Source organism: Eretmochelys imbricata, chromosome 14 (assembly GCF_965152235.1).
Source record: "Eretmochelys imbricata isolate rEreImb1 chromosome 14, rEreImb1.hap1, whole genome shotgun sequence".
Lineage (NCBI taxonomy): Eukaryota > Metazoa > Chordata > Testudines > Cheloniidae > Eretmochelys > Eretmochelys imbricata.
This window is the reverse complement of record NC_135585.1, coordinates 8,248,923-8,266,656: the sequence shown is the minus strand read 5'-3', so window position 1 is coordinate 8,266,656 and position 17,734 is coordinate 8,248,923. Positions and strand designations below refer to the sequence as shown.

The 17,734-nt window shown below is 41.3% G+C and overlaps 1 protein-coding gene across 1 annotated transcript in view; it reads right to left on the bottom strand.

Moving 5' to 3' along the window:
• The window catches only part of PITPNC1 (phosphatidylinositol transfer protein cytoplasmic 1), a 197,738-nt gene that overhangs the window by 89,893 nt on the left and 90,111 nt on the right, over positions 1–17,734 (bottom strand). Inside the window, 3 exon segments of the mRNA XM_077834431.1 lie at positions 5,428–5,435; positions 5,911–5,999; positions 14,600–14,748. Coding sequence (XP_077690557.1) covers positions 5,428–5,435; positions 5,911–5,999; positions 14,600–14,748 — 246 coding nt within the window.

Sequence of the window (17,734 nt, the reverse complement as noted above, 5' to 3'; positions counted from 1 at the left end):
ACAGCACAGGAGTGTGAACACACAGTAGTGCCATTCATTACCAACTGCTTACGGCACAAGCTGGTGTCAATCAGGATGACAAGTATGTGATTTTATAAGAAGTTATGATCATGATAACTGGAAAATGGATGGCTTGGTAATGTCATGAATGCTGTGACTTTCCTGCTATTTCTCAATCCTAGAAAAGCTATGTGTGCGTCCTTTGGTGCAATCTGCATTGGGATCAGTGCCAGGTTCTTCTTTCTTCCTGCAGTTAGGAGGATGATCCATATAACCTCCAGTCATCAAACAGCTCTCCGTGCTAGATCGCCCAAACTTGGAAGAGAGGGAAACTTCATGGCCAGCCCTGACGCATGTCTAAAAGTCTGAGAAGTCAAACAGAGAAAGGCAATGATGTGAAGAATAGGGCACAACTAGGAGGATGAGACAAAGGAGAGAAAAAGATGAGGAGTAGAGTATGGAAGACAAGATAAGGAGCAGGAGAGTGGCAAAGATGGGAACAGTGCTGTAGGGAGGAGAGAGTAGCAGAGACATATGATTCTATGAAAAGAAGCAAGGAAACTACAAAGTGAAGTTCAGCACAAACAGCCAAGTTCAGTAGGAAAACGGCTGTTTACATCACAGGTGCAGACCGTAGGAGATGAAACAGTGAAGGAATAAGCTGCCTCTAACCACTCTGAACCTGACATTGATGACTCTATTCATTCATTGATTCAGGCTCTTCTTGTTCTCTGACATACTGGAACAGTAGCTTGCTGAGAAAAAAAGAGGGCCAGAAGTAAGCAGATGCAGCGTTGATAAAGAAAGCAGCAGTGTTTCCTAAATTGGAGAATATTTGATGTTGACTGAATCATAATAACCAAGTAGGAGAATAAAGGAATTCTCATAGGCATCCTTTTAGGGGAAGATTCAATAGAAGCTCTTAAAGATGGAAAACAGCTTTAGACGCATGTGAATTTGACATGATTCGAAGGCAGACAGGCTGATAAAGAGAAAAATGAGCAAACACAGCAACATTTTATAAAAATATAGGGAAATGTTGCTTGGCAGGAGAATTCTGACTTCCCCAAAGATTTTGGAATTGTTACTTGCTAACCTGGGTCTTGTACCTGTAACTCATGTACAACTACAAGTGCCATTCACTTCACAGTGAGTTTTAGTTGGACAAGCTCAGCTCTTTGATCATTAGGGGTCTAACTAGCCAAGCACAGCTGAATTTTCACCTAATAAATTCAGAGGCAGTCTTGCAGTTGCCAGTTGGGATAAGTATTTGAGAATTCTGAAATAAAGTGTTTCCTCATTAACTTGTATTAGGCCCCAGTACTGCAATTGATAGCTGCTGCTGCTTGCATGACTGATAGAGCCTATTAGCATGTTCATTAAAAGCATATCAATAGGATGCATCCAAAATTCAAGCAGTGGCATTCAGATAAGGGAAAAAACAAGAGATTCCCCTCCCCCCAAATTCTTTGAAATTTTATCTGAAACAAAAGTCTGCTCCCTTGCTTAACTCTACTGTCTGTTAATCTAGGTAATCACTGTACTTCTTGATAACTTATTTTATGGATAAATTAGCAGCTGATTAAGTGAAACACGTAACTGGTCTGTTCTCAAAACTAGTAGGTCAATAATGGGACATTTAACAACTATCACTCTGGTGCCCTGATACTTGTCAACTGAAGTATTATATTCTCCATGAATCACTTGCTATAGGAAAAATAGTGTCAATGTGATAGATCATCAATACAGGATTATTGTCTCCTGTTTTCTCTTCAAAAACTGTTTTTCATAAACACTTCTGTATTTAGATTCTATTCTCATTGAGGCCAGTGGCAGGTGGAGGGCAATTCTTTTCTGGTATCTGCAGGTTGATCAACTTATGCCTATTTAATGTCCCATATTATCTTAGCTTCCATACTTATAACTATGGTCAAAAATTTTATCAGTGGTCCAATTTGATCATGGTGTGGTCAAAAAGTGTTCCAGCTGGTTTTAAAATTGCAGACCCAGTATTTAAGTATTGCTTGTACTGTGAAAATTGACTGCAGAAGTATTTGAAATTAGCCTTAGTGTGTGATGGGACTGCACATGTGAACCAGCAAAAGGTCTGCTTGAATTCTGCTTACATTAGCTTTTTGTTAGGTTTTCCCCCCCTTCCCTCTATGTGGATATCTGCAAACGTTTTGAGACTGATTTTCAGTGTATTTTGAACATGAGACTGATTTGTTTGGACCAGGACTGAGTCAGACAGTATTGGTGACGAGGTTGTTTATTTGTTTATTTTGAAGCTTCTGTCTGGTTGTTCTCCACAATCTCAGCTTTCACTTTGAACAGGTCACATTAGTATTTGTTCTGTGCTCCTTATTGGTTAACAGGTACAGTATCCCTGCTCTAGAAGCCATCTTCACTTGGTTTCTGAGAGAGAGGGACAGAGAGAGAGAGAGATTGCTTTTCTATTAATTCTCTTTGATCCAGCTGGACAGATCCAGAAAAGAAAAATCTCCTCAGGATCTTTTACTCTGGCAGACAAAGGCCTATTAAGCTTACAGAATTACCCCCATAGCTTGGGACAGTTTTTAGTATTTAATATTTTGCCTTATAAAATTTTCAAGCTTGAGTGTTGTGGGTGCTCAGACACTTTTCATCTAGGTGTGTAAAAATGACTTTAGTACCTCTTGTATTAGTACACCTAATTATGAAGATTTTGGCAAATACCTGTAAGTGGACCATCTATATTGGACACAATAATGTAGGCGATGGGTAACTATTGTTCAACATAACCTCATAATACTTTCTGTGTTTTCCATTTCTGTATTATGCACCCAAGCTTCTACAGGGGGCTTTCATCACTTTTCTTGGAAGACATTTTGTAATAGTTCCATTAAGAAGTTTTGTTGATATGTGCCTGAAATGTTCTTTGCTTAATTTTGTCTCAATATTCCTAGCTGTGTCTCCTGGCATCACCCACAAGAATTACTCCCTCCTCCCCACAGTCAGTTGTATCCACTCATAGTTATTATTTAACCAAATTTTACATTTTTACAATCCCTTTTAATCTTTCTTCATAAGTCAATCTCTCCAGCACCTTGATCACTTTTTATTGCTCTTCTTTGAAGTCTCCAATTGGTGAGTATCTCTCGTATGGAAGTTTACAGAACTGAAATCCACGTCCTATCTGTGGTTCTTACCAGAGTTGTGCAAAGAGGGACGGACAATAACGTCTCTGATTCAGATTTGCTGTCTGAATAATAATAATTATTAGGTAATAATAATACCTAGCTTTTATATACTGTGTTACTTTTTTGGGGGTGCCTTATAGTATTGCATTTCAAATTAATATATATTTTGCCATCTGCTATCACTCCCTAGGCTCTTTCAACATTCCCAACTGTTTCCCACCCATTAGTATCTTTGCTTTGGGTTTTCTTTCCCCAGATGTAGTCACTCGTGTGTAAACAGGTCTTGGTGATTTACTGCAGTTGTTTTCTCCAGTTGGCTCCATAACATCTTCTTTAGTCAATTGCTATTAGGAACACGGTTTAGATTTTTGCGTGGAAAAGGAATTCTCTTTCTCTATAAGAAAGACTGATCCAAAAGTTCACATTTAACTTAGCAATTACATGCACATCCCCACTAGCTCTTCTCTTGGTAGTTTTCTCCACTATTAAAATTATCTACTTTTAACAGGTAAACAGTTAATGAAAAGTTTTCAGAGTGTAAAACAGAGCATAGGTAATGGATGCCAATGCCACATTTCATGATGTATGTCAACTTCCTTACACAATTTAGGGAAAAGTTCTGCTCCCAAATCCGCAGTGCGAGGAGATGATCCTCAGCTGGCGTAAATTGTCATAAGCCCATTGAAGTTACTGGACCTGTGACAATACACAGCAATGAATGATCTGCCCTCAGATCACTATTGTTGATTCTGCACTCGTTCCAAGTGTGGACTACCGCTTACGCCCATAGGAATATCGTGCATGACACAAATGCAGAACATACATAAAAAATCTGCCAGGCAATCTGGTGAGTAGAGTTTGGCACTTAAGTTTTAACTAACACTTTCCTCTGTCTACTCTACCTACCTCCTGCATGTTCTTAGCTCTGCACCTCCTCCCAACTGTCCCTAGATTTCTTCTCTTCCACTTTCATCACATTAATCTCTTGCTCATTTGAAAAATGTTGCATAAGCATTTTAAATGCTGTACTATCAATATAGAAGGAATGGTGTACAAGGGCATGCTTGCTCTGTAGTGCCTGCTGATGGCTAGTATGGTGGCTCTGCTGAGGCCTGCCTCAGTTTCCCCTTAACTCCTTAAAGAGTCCACACAGGCCAGATATTCAAAATATTCCCCCTTCTGGGGTCCAATTTATTAAGTCCTATACACAATCTTTCAAAATAGATTCAGACCTACAGTCTTCACCGCAGTTTCAGCTGGACCCTGCCACTCTTCCCAGAGGGTCCATCCTCTCTTTTAAAGTTCCTTTCTTTTGCCCCAGTCCCAAGCTGGGCACAACCCCTATTCCCTGAAGGTCTGTCTTCCCACCCTCCAGTGCCTCTTGCTTGGAGTTTGGCCATCTCCACAGGCCTCCTCACTGACTGAGGGGCCTGCAGGAGCCATCCTACTCTCTGCACTGTCTGCAGGCATCTTCTTACAACCTGCAGCTGTTTCCCCCTTTATAAGGCCCAGGTACTTCCCCTTAAGCCCTGTTGGGCACCAGGTAGTTCATCCAGGTGCATTGGACCTCACTCCCTCTTAAAGGGGCCAGTCACCCTGTGACAGATGGGTTATACTTGATCTTTGCTTTGAGGGTCAATCTAACTTAGGGTAGGACCTTCTCAGTTACAGGACTCTATGTCTGGAGTGTCATCCTTGAGGACATCCACCCATGTTTCTCTCTCCAAGGCTCAACTAAAGGTTCTTCTATGCAGGCTAGTACCTCTGTAACCATTTGGTCTCTCTTTATGTGCCTATTCTTTTGCCCAGCTCCGTTTGAGGGAATGGTTGGTTTTTCTGGGCATTGGGCCCAGTTTTTGTTTCATTTTGACTACAGATGGTACAGTTTCCCAGATCCTATACCCAGAGACAAGCACTTTATAAGTGTTAAAAAATAAAATAAAATCTGTCTCTTGTCTCCAAGTAAGAACCAGGACTTTAAAAACCCTTCTTTTATAGAAACTTCTTTTCTGTGATAGCTACAGTCATTACCAAGTTATCAAAATAAGTTAAATAATTTATAAGAGCTCCATAAAACACTTTAAATTAGCTTCAATGTGCTTGAACAATTACATAAAATAAAGTTCCAGTATCAAACCTGCTCAGCATTAGCGTGGCAGTAAAGGAGCCAGCTTTGGCTTCTACCTCTGGATTTTACAAAGTGATCTTATTTTCAGAATTAAAGAAATAAAGAGTATGGAAAACTTACTGTGTATTCTGGTCCCAGTTTGTCCATTGGTAAGAGAAGGCAAGAGAGGAAAAAAAAAAAAGCAGAATAAAATAATGCAAATTATTTTCACTAAATGCAAAGGTATATTAATAATCAAAATCATGGGGTTGAATAAAGTACTGACTTACACTTCACAGTGCAATCCCACTGGAGTCTATGGGACAGCATGGGATACAAGTCAACATGATATTTAATATACAGTATCTAAAGATCTAATGCAGAAATTTAAAAGGGGAGAAGGTAGCATAGGATGTTTCAGTTTTTACCCATCTATAGTTTCTGCATATTACCCATATTTTTTGGCAATAGCAACTGATGAGAAATAAAAACATCCGGTGGTTAAATAGGAATTGTTCAAATATTTTAACGTCTGCCTCTAGGTATGTGGCATGCAGCCTTTAAGGACAGGCAAGACTATCCACAATAAACTTCCAATGTTTTCAGTTTGCTTTGAGTACTTACCTGTGATTGTATATGGGTAATAATTCCAAGCCTTCTCTGTAATGTAAAATATTTTGGGAACAACTGCTCTGGCCCAGCTAGGTAGCTTGCTGCAAAGAAAGGAAATCGCTCATTAGAATATTGATTGAATTGCAAGAATTGTAAGATACTTTCTAATCCTGCTCACAGTTTGACATGTACTAAGCAGGAGCTACTAACACTAAGTCCTCACACAGTAACGTCTGTAAGTTATGTGTCCCTTTAACTCTGCATTGAAATCTCACTTTAGCCAGCTCCTGACCACTGGCCATTGCACTGCCACACATTTATTCATTCTTTTGGGGAAAATAACTTCCCTTTACACTTCTCTAGCTAAGGAGAAGATTCAAAGTATGGGTCTGTGAATTCACAGCCTTGGTCATGTGAGGAATCAGCACAGGTCATAAGATCCAGTGCTTCAGAGCCGTGTTAGTCTGTATCTTCAAAAAGAAAAGGAGGACTTGGGGCACCTTAGAGACGAACCAATTTATTGGAGCATAAGCTTTCGTGAGCTGCTCACGAAAGCTTATGCTCAGATACATTTGTTTTCTTTTTGAAGATCCAGTGTGTACTTTACACTATAGTGTTCTTAGCATAAGAAGACAGCCTTTATCAAGGGTAGTGAGCAAGTATAGTAAACTGGCCTAGTCATTCTGATTCTGTTACTTTTGCCTAAGGAGTTTCTTCTTCCATATTCTCTATTGATGCATAAACTCTTGTATTCCATTAACCCCAAATCCTGATTACGAGACAGGATTTTCTGTGTGCTAATAATACTATGTAGCAATTATAAAGAGTTTTATATTCAAATTAACTATCCCTCACTAACACCCTTGTGAAGTTGGTGGGTATGTATTATTATGTCCATTTTGCAAATGGGGAAACTGATCCAAAATGATAAAGAGCCGGAGTTAGAACCGAGGACCTTTGAGTTCTAGCCCAGAGTCTGCCAGGCAATTTACCAATACACTGGCTACAATCCTAGTAGACTAAGAAAACCCTTAGATAACGAGAGAGAGAGAGGGGACATGATTTTTTTGTGGTCAAGAAAAAACCCCTGTAACCATGCGAAAATACCTCTGACACAGTGACAACCCAGTTGGAGTGATGACTTCTATGGGGCTATACCAGGCAAAAGCCAGTGCAGCATTCAGTTGTTATCTGTATTATGACAATGCTTAAGAGCTCACTAGGTGCTGTACAAACACAGAACAAAAAGACAGTCCCTGCCCCAAAAAGCTTACAATTGCTTTTGAATACTCACATGGAAAGATAACAACCATGATTAGGCACTATTCCTGGCAGGCTGAGGTCAATTTTTGGACTAGCGACTCCAGTTCATGAAGCTCAAAGAACCCCGAGTTATTGTGGAGTTGACAAACCTTGGTTTTAAAGGGAAGCACAGTTTATATACATTTGCTGCTCAAGTGTTGCCTTGTGACATCAGCTTTAGCCACCAGAACTGGTGGTGACAATGATGGGGCACTGGCCACAAGGAGAGAGGCAGAAGTTTGGAGGTGACAAACAGAAATACTCTTCAGGGCTCCATTTAAAATAGTCTTGATCAGACCAGGGGCATTGCAGTCTGAACTGAACCACAGCAAGTAGCTTCTGAACTCAATTATCCAAACATAAGGGGGAAATCAATTAAGTTCAACTGTTTGTGAGTTGGATAATTGAGGGAATTTTCAATACCACCAATGTGTGTCAGGGATAACAGAGGGTTTTGGATAATTAAAGATTGTTTGATCATGATTTTGCTCGATATAAATCTTTGCATTTGTGTGGAAGCCAAAATGCAGAAGTTACCACATCTAAACCCACGAGTTTTCATGTAAACCAGAAGTTAAGTGCATTGACTTTTTCGCCTTCACAATGACATTGTCTGAAGGTTTGTTTTTTGCTTACCCACGCTTTTCTTGTGAACAAAGCCCTAAGCGGTGGTTCTTGGAGAACAAATTACATAACAAAATTCATTCTGCACATGGGTGGGAAAAATTAGACGGAACACTGGATGCTATCAGTCTCTCCCAGAAACAGGAAGAAATCTGTTTGTTTGAACTTGATTGCCAGATCTCTGGACAGCGTCTGGAACCCCAGCAGGAATATCAGGGAGGAAGGAACTCCAGGGAGAGGTCCTTTGGTTGGGTTTTATAACTTTCTCACAAAATCTTCACTGTATTTGTTTAGACTTTGCCACTAGGCCACGGAGGAGAGTCTGAGCTCTCCAGAGAATGAAAGTAAGGGAAGGTCTGTATTTTTTTTTTTTTTAAGGAGCTCTACAGGTACAGTCTTGAGTGAACCTTAATCTGATGCAGTTAGGGTATTTATATATCAGAATGAGTTGTTTAAAAGTGTCCAGTCATGGCTTGAAACCTACATTCCTTGCTCATGCAAAGCACCCATTGCCCCCAGTAGGAGAAAGGACTACAAGAACACGACCTTTATCTGGTTTTCTGCCTCATTTTGACCTTCACAGAAGTATCTTATAAACAAATCCTGAACCAAGTGCCACTTCATCTCCATTTCATTTCAGAAGTGGTGGTGCGAGTCCAGTGACATCTCTCTGAAATCCACTTGGAAGAAAACATGGGCCTTGTTGTTGGCTCAGAGAACTGGGTTATGGGATTCTAAATGTAAGTGTACTTTCCATTTGTTCTGATCTCTGGAATACATCAGTATGGTAAAAGCTACTTCCTTTGCCAAAGGCTTGGCCTTCTCCACAGTTTGCTTTATACAATGGAAAACTAAGTGTGACACATTATCACTGCTATTATGAATGCCTCATTTGATTGCTGACTCAACTCCCACTGAAGTCAATGGCAAAATGTCCATTGATTTCAATGGAAAGTTGAATTGGGTGCTTTGGATTTGGCTGCCTAGAGTGCAGCTATAATTTATCCTGCTTAGATTTTAATCTTAGTTCTTCAGCAGAAAACCGGGGCTCTTTTTTCCTGAAACTTCTACAACCAGTTAATTTGTTCTTTGAAAAATTAGCTGCTACATCAAATGCTAAATTTGATACTTGACAGTTATAGAATCATAGAACTGGAAGGGACCTTGAGAGGTCATCTGGTCCAGTCCCCTGCACTCATGACAGGACTAAGTATTATCTAGACCATTCCTGACAGGTGTTTGTCTAACCTGCTCTTAAAAATCTCTAGTGGTGGAGATTCCACAACCTCCCTAAGCAATTTAGTCCAGTGCTTAACCACCCTGACAGTTAGGAAGTTTTTCCTAGTGTCCAGCCTAAACCTCCCTTGCTGCACTTTGAGCCCATTGCTTCTTGTCCTATCCTCAGAGGTTAAGGAGAACAATTTTTTCCCCTCCTCCTTGTAACAACCTTTTGCGTACTTATCAGGGAACTAATTTTGCAGAAGGTCTCCCTTTACTTTCCATAAAAATTCTGCTCAAATAAGTTGGACTCATTTTAGGTAACAGAGATAAAGGAACACTATATGTTTCTATAGCATTCTTTTGTATCTTCAATTCGATCAGCCTAAGCTCTATATTTTGACCTTTTATTTCTTGTATTTCCCAAAAGTCTGGCATTTTGCAATTATTTGATTATGATCACTTGTACCTTTAAAATCCTGTTTAGTCGGATTGATTAGTCTTGATCTGAAGTTGTGAGATTTTAATAAATACACTGTACTTGTAGTGGGGTCAGCTCCCCATGCACCTCCTCATGGCCAGAGGTGCCTCTGCAGTGCCCTGCTAACAGTTTCTCCCTCACAGGGCTTCTTAAATAAATCCACTCTGGCTTTTCTTGTCTATTCACCACCCTTTCTCAGGGCTCTGAGTTTATTCACATAAATAAAACTCAAGGTCCCAAAACACAGGCCATTGGTTTTAACCTCTTGTCAGGTCACTGCCAGGCTTTTTCTGCCTGTAGTCTCAGTAGGGAAACTCCATGCCCCAAATCTTTCTGCTGGAACCTGCTCCCTGTCAGCAGTCTCCAATTCACCGTGCTCCCAGACCTTCCTGGTTGGGACCTTTCCTGCTTTGGCAGGCCTGTACCCAGGGCCGACCTGGCTAGAGCCTCAGGCTTCCAGTTCTGGCTTCCAAACCCCGCGATATCGGGGTCTTCCCTGGAGAACATTCCTGAAGTTTCCTGCATTTCCCCCTTCCCTGCTGCCCTTTATAGGGAATTACCTGATCCAACCCAGGCATGCCTCTTTAGTAATCAGAATTGGCTAGCCCCAAGCCCTCCAGCCCATAAGGGGCAAGCTGCCTTGTTACAGTGCTGTTTATAGTTGTAGTTCTATTTAAATTCAATACGTTTGACTTAAAACACTTATCTTACGGCCCTAGCTGAGCTCCCCTTTGTGGACGCTCACCAGGCTGCTCTTCTGGACCCAAACCTTTGGCTCTCATGAGTTTAAGGGTTATTGAGTCTGACCAGTGTTCAGACACTCCCCTATGTCTGGCTTTTCAGGCACACTCCTGGGGTACAGACTCCAATGCTGGTACCCACTCCTGAGTCATGGGGCCCCATAGCCCCGCTGACTTGCACCCCAAGACCACTGTGGACTTTCCCAGTCTCTGCAGTAGCTCTTGCATATCCCCTCCAGAGCTCCACCCTTGTCAGGACTCTGAATTACTGCTCCACCTTTCAGGGAGTTGGTGACACAGACTTTGCCAAGGCACTTTACATCACATACAAGTTAATCACAGACTGAGCATAAGAGATATACAGATCAATAGAAAACCAACAAACAAACACCCCTCCGCAGTTCTTGACCCCTCCTAAGGGCCCTTTGGCTCTTCATCAGTGTCTTCCAGGGAGGTGGGGATTCTTCTGCATCCCCTCCTGCCCCCTCCTTTTGTCAGCCAATGGATGGCTGGCGAGAGAGAGCAGAATTTGTTCTTTTATAAAATTCTAGTTCCCTCTATCAGGTGATCCCCCGAGTGGCTTCAAGTTCCTTGTCAGGCGATTGGTTGCTTGGTTACAGCCTACTTGAAGTCCAGACTGGGTAAGACTGGTTCCTGTGGACTGCAGTACGTGCATTGTTTGAGGGTGCTTCCATTTGAATGGAAGACCATCCGGATAGACGACCCTTTTTTGCTCTCCATTGTTAGCCCTCTGCTAGATACAAGGATTTTCCCTGATACCACCTGGATGCTTCAGCTGAAAATGGAGGCTGAAGTTGCCAAAGTGAAGACTCAGCAGCCAGCACAGTTTAACAATCAAAATGGAGTTCACAAACCAGAATGAAGTTTGCAGATTGACAGACATGTACTAATGCATCAGAACGCAGCATTAGCAGAACTCAGTGAAGGCTTCTGTTGCCCTAAAATGTATTACTGCCTCTCCTGTTGCGGATAACTTACAACACAGCTATCTAATGAGTTAAACAGGAATGATGGCTGTGTAAAACATTCTCAGAGAAACCAGGTGAAACTAGACTAGTTTCCAGTGTTGCAACGAATTTGAGTCTTAGACTAGTTCCATTGCAAAATCACCATAGTTCTCGAATATTTAGAGAAAACCTGCATCTACTTTAGAACACTCAGATCTATTTTAAGCTGAAACCACCCAAAAATCACAGTTGTGCTTGGTAACTTGTGCTCAGAAGTACTATGAAAACAGGTGAAAGTCATCAGTTTTTACTGAGTTCGGAACCCAAAAACTTAAAAGCAAAACTTGGAAGGTACAATGAAACCCCAGAAATGTTGCAAAGTGCTGAGTATGTGTTGATTTAGTTGTCAAAGAATACAAGAAAGCTCCAGCTGGAAAACAATGGGTCACATTTAGCAGATTTACACCTTTTGCAATCCCATTGATATGATGACAACACTGCATCTAGAATGGTAAACTAAACCAGATGTGGTGGGTGGCTAGGAATGAGCAGCTCAAACATTTAGAATGCCAACAGAGGGTGAAATCCTTGCCCCCTTAAAGTTAATGGGCATTTTTCTGTTGTCTTCAATGCAGCCATGATTTCACCCTAAAAGTGAGGTCCAGGAGATATATTAAGGGCTGGAAGGGAGGGACTGGGCTTGTCAGTAGAAGGAGAGGGAGCAGTGAGTGGGTTCAATGGTTAGGAAAGGGTTTAAGACTCGTTGAATCTGCTCACATTTTCCTATGTACTAGCCATCTTGGACACTGATCCATATATTTTAGAAGTTTTTTGGCCTATAAACAAAACAGTGTTCTGACAATGTCACAAATTACTGAATGCTGAATTACTGAACAGACAACTACCGGGAAAAGAAAAAAGATCCTTTTATTGCTAACGTACGTAAACTGTTTTTCACCCAAAGCCTCTAATCTAGATTAATGTCAGGTACTTGATAAAAAGCCAGGCCAAGTCAATGTGACTTTGGAATCGTTTACGCTTGAAGATATAGGGTAAAATCCTGACCCCATTAAAGTCAGTGGCACGTTTGCCATCGTTCTATCCCAGAGAGCCAGGATTTCACCCATAAAATCTAAGAAATGATATTTCTGAGCAATATATGAATTTGCTCTAGTCCTATATCTGTGACTCACAGAATTGATGATTTGCCCACAGAGCACCATCTTTTATGAATGTAACTCATATACTGGTATTTATGGCAAGGCTTTTTCCCCCCATTATAATGGAAACTACAAACTAAAGTATTTATGGACAGCAGAAGTAGAATAGTCACACCAACAGATCTGCACTGGCCATCAGGCAGCATTCTATTAAGACACTGACACTCTCTCCAGGGCACTTTCCCTTAGTCAAGAAAGATATTGGAATCGTTTTGTTGCAATGGATCAGATATGGTACTTTTTTGACAGAAAAAGATATCTCAAAGAGAATGATCTTTCACCTCCCACAAAAATATGGATCTCATGGGGGACAAGTGAAGGAGACAGAATGGACAGCTACCCTGAAATCTCTAGAGTCTGCATGAAGGTGCAGTGATCTGTCCTCGCTGTTTCTCCTTCCCAGATGGAAGTAAACATCTCACATTCTTTCTCTGAATGGAATGGAGATAAAACTAACCACAAAGGCATATGAATGTATTAGATATGAATCCTCAGGACAGTTTCTGAAAACACGTTATGTCTGTGCACAGCCTTTTGAACACATGTACATGCCAAGCACATTTGTACTAGCACTGATCTCCTAGTCAGTGACAGATATTAAGCTTCTCAGTGGTGAATAAGGCCCTCAGCAGACTTTCTGCACAAGAACAATTATTTGTAGGTGTGGAATATTGCTGGTAATTCTCTTGTTAGGCTGGGGAAAGGTCGGATCTGTCAGGTCATTACACATGCAATGGTATAATTGCCACAATATTGCTATATCTGCTTCTAAGGATCACAGTGCAGAAAAGCTTAATAAAGAAAATGGGCCTAAGGGAACAGAGAAGAATTAGAAAAGCAGCAACATTCAGTTAGATCGGTAGTAATAAAAAACTGCAGCAGATTAAGGAATATATTTCATACAACAGAAATATATATATAGGTTTTCAAATTAATACTGGGCTTTAAGTCAGTGTGGAAGCACTGACCCCTAACACTTTAATTTCAGCTGCAGAAAAGACACATATTCTGCTTTAGGAAATGACGGGGCTGTTGGGAAACAAAAGCAGTTTTTCTCATCATGTCTTTAAGCCTGTCACTTTGCTGCAGAAGGTCACTGATGTACAATTCTAGTGGTCATTCATAATGTCAGCTCACTTTGCTGAGACAAATCTTTTGTTACCAAAATGGGTCACTGGCCTTGTGCAGTTCTTACAAAGTAGTGCTCAATCTTGCTACATCAGCACCCCAAGGGCTCACTGCTACCCTAAGCAATTCTCCGCTAAGTGTGGGGCCAGAGTGACTTTCTGCATGCTACTGATGTTAAACAGAGGAGACATGATTAACCTCTGTGCCATTTCAGACAGGATTAATTTTAATGCACCTATTTGATTTTATTTGAAGATGCTGATTTGGGATTTTAGAAAAAAAAAAATCTACCTTTGATCTAGATTTTGAAAATAAAATAACTTTGCTTTAAAGAAGAACTTCAGTGTGTTAAATTTTTTGCACTTCTATAGCACTTGCCATCAGAGGCTCTCACAGCACATTACAAACATTAATGAATTAATCTTCAAACACCTCTGTGCAGGAGAGAAGAACCATCATTTCCATTTTGCTGTTGGGGATGAAATGGAAGCACACAGCGATTAAGGGCATACACAACCTTAATTAAAGTCCATGGGAGTTACTGGTGCTCCGCGCCTTGGAAAAATCAGACTCTCCTGGACTGTCACAAGATCACACAGCAAGCATGGGATAGAGTGGGGAACGGAACCCAGATCTAGTGACTCCCAGTCCATCCGGCACACTACTTTTCTTTTAAACAGATCCCCTTTCTGTTTTATGTATTTTGAAAAATGGGGAAGTGTGAAAGAAAATAGAGAAATTTGCTGATTTTCAACACAATCCTGCCTTCAGGCCACAATTCTTTGCCGTGGAAAATGTGCTCTAAAATAAAAAAGGTCTCTATTTCAAGTGACAGCGCTCTTCCACTGTCCCTTTCCTTGAAGTTGCCAGTAACTGGCCTGTAGTCAATAGAACACATTACATTTGAAACACAAAGGGTATTTCCTGAGAGAGATGTTATGCCCTACAAATCTTCAACACTGTGCATGACTGGAGGTTACAGCGGCATGCTGTTCAGGGAAACAGCTGCTTAGTACTTGCCTGTTGAGATAGACCCGTTTTTCTGTTAGCTGACCATTGCCATGATTTGGATCTTCATAGGGTTCATTCTGCACAACTTCCACACCCTCCCCTCGGTCACTCTGCTCATGGCTATGCTTACTGATCATGTACAGCTGTCCAATTCTGTACTGCAAAACAAAAACAGGAGCAAATGTATTAGCCATATACAATGCATGAGTATCCACAAGCCAAATGTCAAAGGGTTATGCAGAAAAATTTGCAATTTAAAGGTAGTGAGGGGAGGGGGAATCACTGCATTGAGAACTGCCAGAATGATCATAATAAACACTACTACTAATAAATAAATTACTAAATAATAGTGGTACATCAATAGTGTCTTCTACCCAGGGAACCTCAAAGTACTTTACCAAGATCAGTCGCGTGGTACATGATCATTGTTACATAGGTAAATTACATTATGGGAACCTTAAAAACTTAAAAACCATCGGTGGGGGTGATATGGATCAGAATAAAAGCCTCAGTGTTCTGGAAAGACGGAAATTTCTGGATTGGCAAGGAGTCATGAAGAAGTTGGTGAAGGAGACTTCTTTGAAAGCCCTTGGCATACCTCTTTAAGGGTTTGTAGCTATAGAGCTAGGTCCTCAGCTGGTGCAAATCAAGGTAGCTCCACTGAAGTTAAATGAGTTATGTCAATTCACAGCAGCAGGCCCCTAAATTACTACTTGCGTCCAAACCATCAGGGCACCTCACTGTCATAAGGGGACTGATTTTCTTCTTCTATACCAGATACCAAAAGGCAAGCAGTATCCCAAGGAGACTCCCAAGTTTTTTGCTTATACATGGAGAGATATGCAAGGCACCCCTTTTAAACAGGACTAGACAACTGTGACTGTAGAGGTGCCAGGAATGGCAGCCTGGTAAAAAATTATACGGACACATACATGTACCCAGCAGGAAATAATGACCTAGCCACGATCAGTTGTGACCATAAGACATCCAACAGCTTCATGATGGTCTGTGTGAAGCAAGCTGGTGGTTTCTGCCCCATTTCTAGTGGATAAATGTCCACATCACAATACCGCCACCACAGCTGACACCCTCATTAGACTCCTCAGAAAAGCCAAGAACTAAATGGGTCCTGATGACTGGCCTCCACTTCTTCTGCTAGAGGTTCTTGAAGGTCAGTCGTCAGGCACTCTGGACAGTCAGTTTGGGGAAGGCTGCACTGCCACCCTGCCCCTGGTCTATGACTGCATCAAGGGCTTTATTATTCAAGTTTGTCAATCCAGCACTTTCTACCAGCACCAGAAATTCACTAAAGTAGGTTAAGAACTCATTGATTTTCTTGAATGAAAAGGTATTTTTTTCTATTAACCTCTAAACGGTATTTTCTGTGCAAGTTTCATGATTCTGCTCTGAGTTTTAAAAGAATGTCTTGCATAACTGACAGATTCATTCTTATTTCACTGAGTTCTATAATTTTCTTTTATTTAGTTTCCCTCATTTTTTTCTGTCTCTGTATTTGTACATTTTGGAGCATAAGAGAATAGTTAAGAACCAACAGCTCCCTCTTGACTTTATTGTTTAATGGATTTTTTTTTTTTTAACTTGAAAAGGTCTTTTTCTAGGGTAGCTGTGATGGGAGGACTAATCCCCAATAAGAAACACATCAGACATCTGACAAAGAATTCCAGTGTATTTTGAAAGACAGATTTATAAATGATCTTTGTGCCTGGTTGTTAATACATGAACTGAGGTGCTTTCATTACTAACAGTTAAGTGCTACATTACGTGTCTCATATACTCAAGTGCTAAATAGCAGGGCTGATGTTTAGTACTTGTGTACAAACTATTCTATTATTATTTCAAACAGTGCCTACCACGGTCCACCGAGATATCAGTTTCTGAGACACTATGCACAATAGAAATTACATTACTGTGCAGTATTGGAGGTATTAACTCTGTTCCCCTGGACTACTTTCTGTCATGGAGAACTGCAAATTAAAGATCTGATCCTGCTCCTATAGGAATTAGCGGGACTTCAGCCTTTTATTTCAACAGGGGCAGAACTGGGTCCTGAGAACAATTTCAAACAGCAGCCAAGAGAGAGGAGGAAGGAAGATGCTAACACTGCAGTTCTGGGGGAAGCCTTGATGGAGGCTTTCCAAGTACAAGCTGTACTAAATTTAAAATGTATGGATTCAGAAATGTCTGGCAGAGTCATGTGTATGTGCAATATTCCCTAGGTGAAGATAGGACTTAGTGCCTCCTTTACTCTGTATCCTTCACTCTCTGCTGCCTCTCTTGCACCTGTCAAGCCAGGTCAGCATGCCTCCTATCTTCCTGTTTTCGAAAAGGATGGAACGTCCACCCACCTATATAATTTCTTCCTTCCCAAACACAATCCCAGTTTCTGTTCCGTGGTCGCAGTGTCGCTTGATGCTGCAGTGCTTTAAAACTGTGTTTCCCTAACGGTGGGTCCCAACCCACCAATGGGTCGCAGGAAGGTTTTAGATGGGTCATCACATCTGGGACTGGACTAACCTATCATTGGACCCTGATGGAGGGGTGCATGGGCCAAACCTGAGTGGTGAAGCAACCCTGGGTACCAGGTTGCAATGCCTGGGGCGGGGAGCTGGACCCAGCCCCATGGGACAGGAACCACTGCTGAACAAGTACAGGGTGGGCTTGTTCTTCAACCCTGCTCCTCACCTCAGAGCCTCCCCTCTGCACTGGGCTGGGATTAGGGTGGAGGCCAGGGCAGAGTGTGAATATATGTAATGCGGGGGAATCTCAAAAAAAGACAAAATGCAGTTGGTAGGTCACATTAGTAAAAAAATTGGGAACCACTGCTTTAAAGGAGCTGCTGTGGCAATCACAGTAAAGGATTCTGGAGTATATGACTGAGCAGAAACAGGGAGATCCTTTAGGAAGGCTGAGACGGGGTTTGTCACCAGGAGAGAACAGTTTATTATAATAAAAATACCTAGCTTTTATATAATATTTTATCAATTTAGAACTGTCCCGTTGCAGAATAACCTTGTTATTCCTATACAGTGTCCCCTTACAAGTAGCACACTAAGCATCTGCCTACTTAGCCTATGTCTAAGGCCTTCTTGAAGAGAAGTCATAAAGGCGCTTAGCAGTGATGCA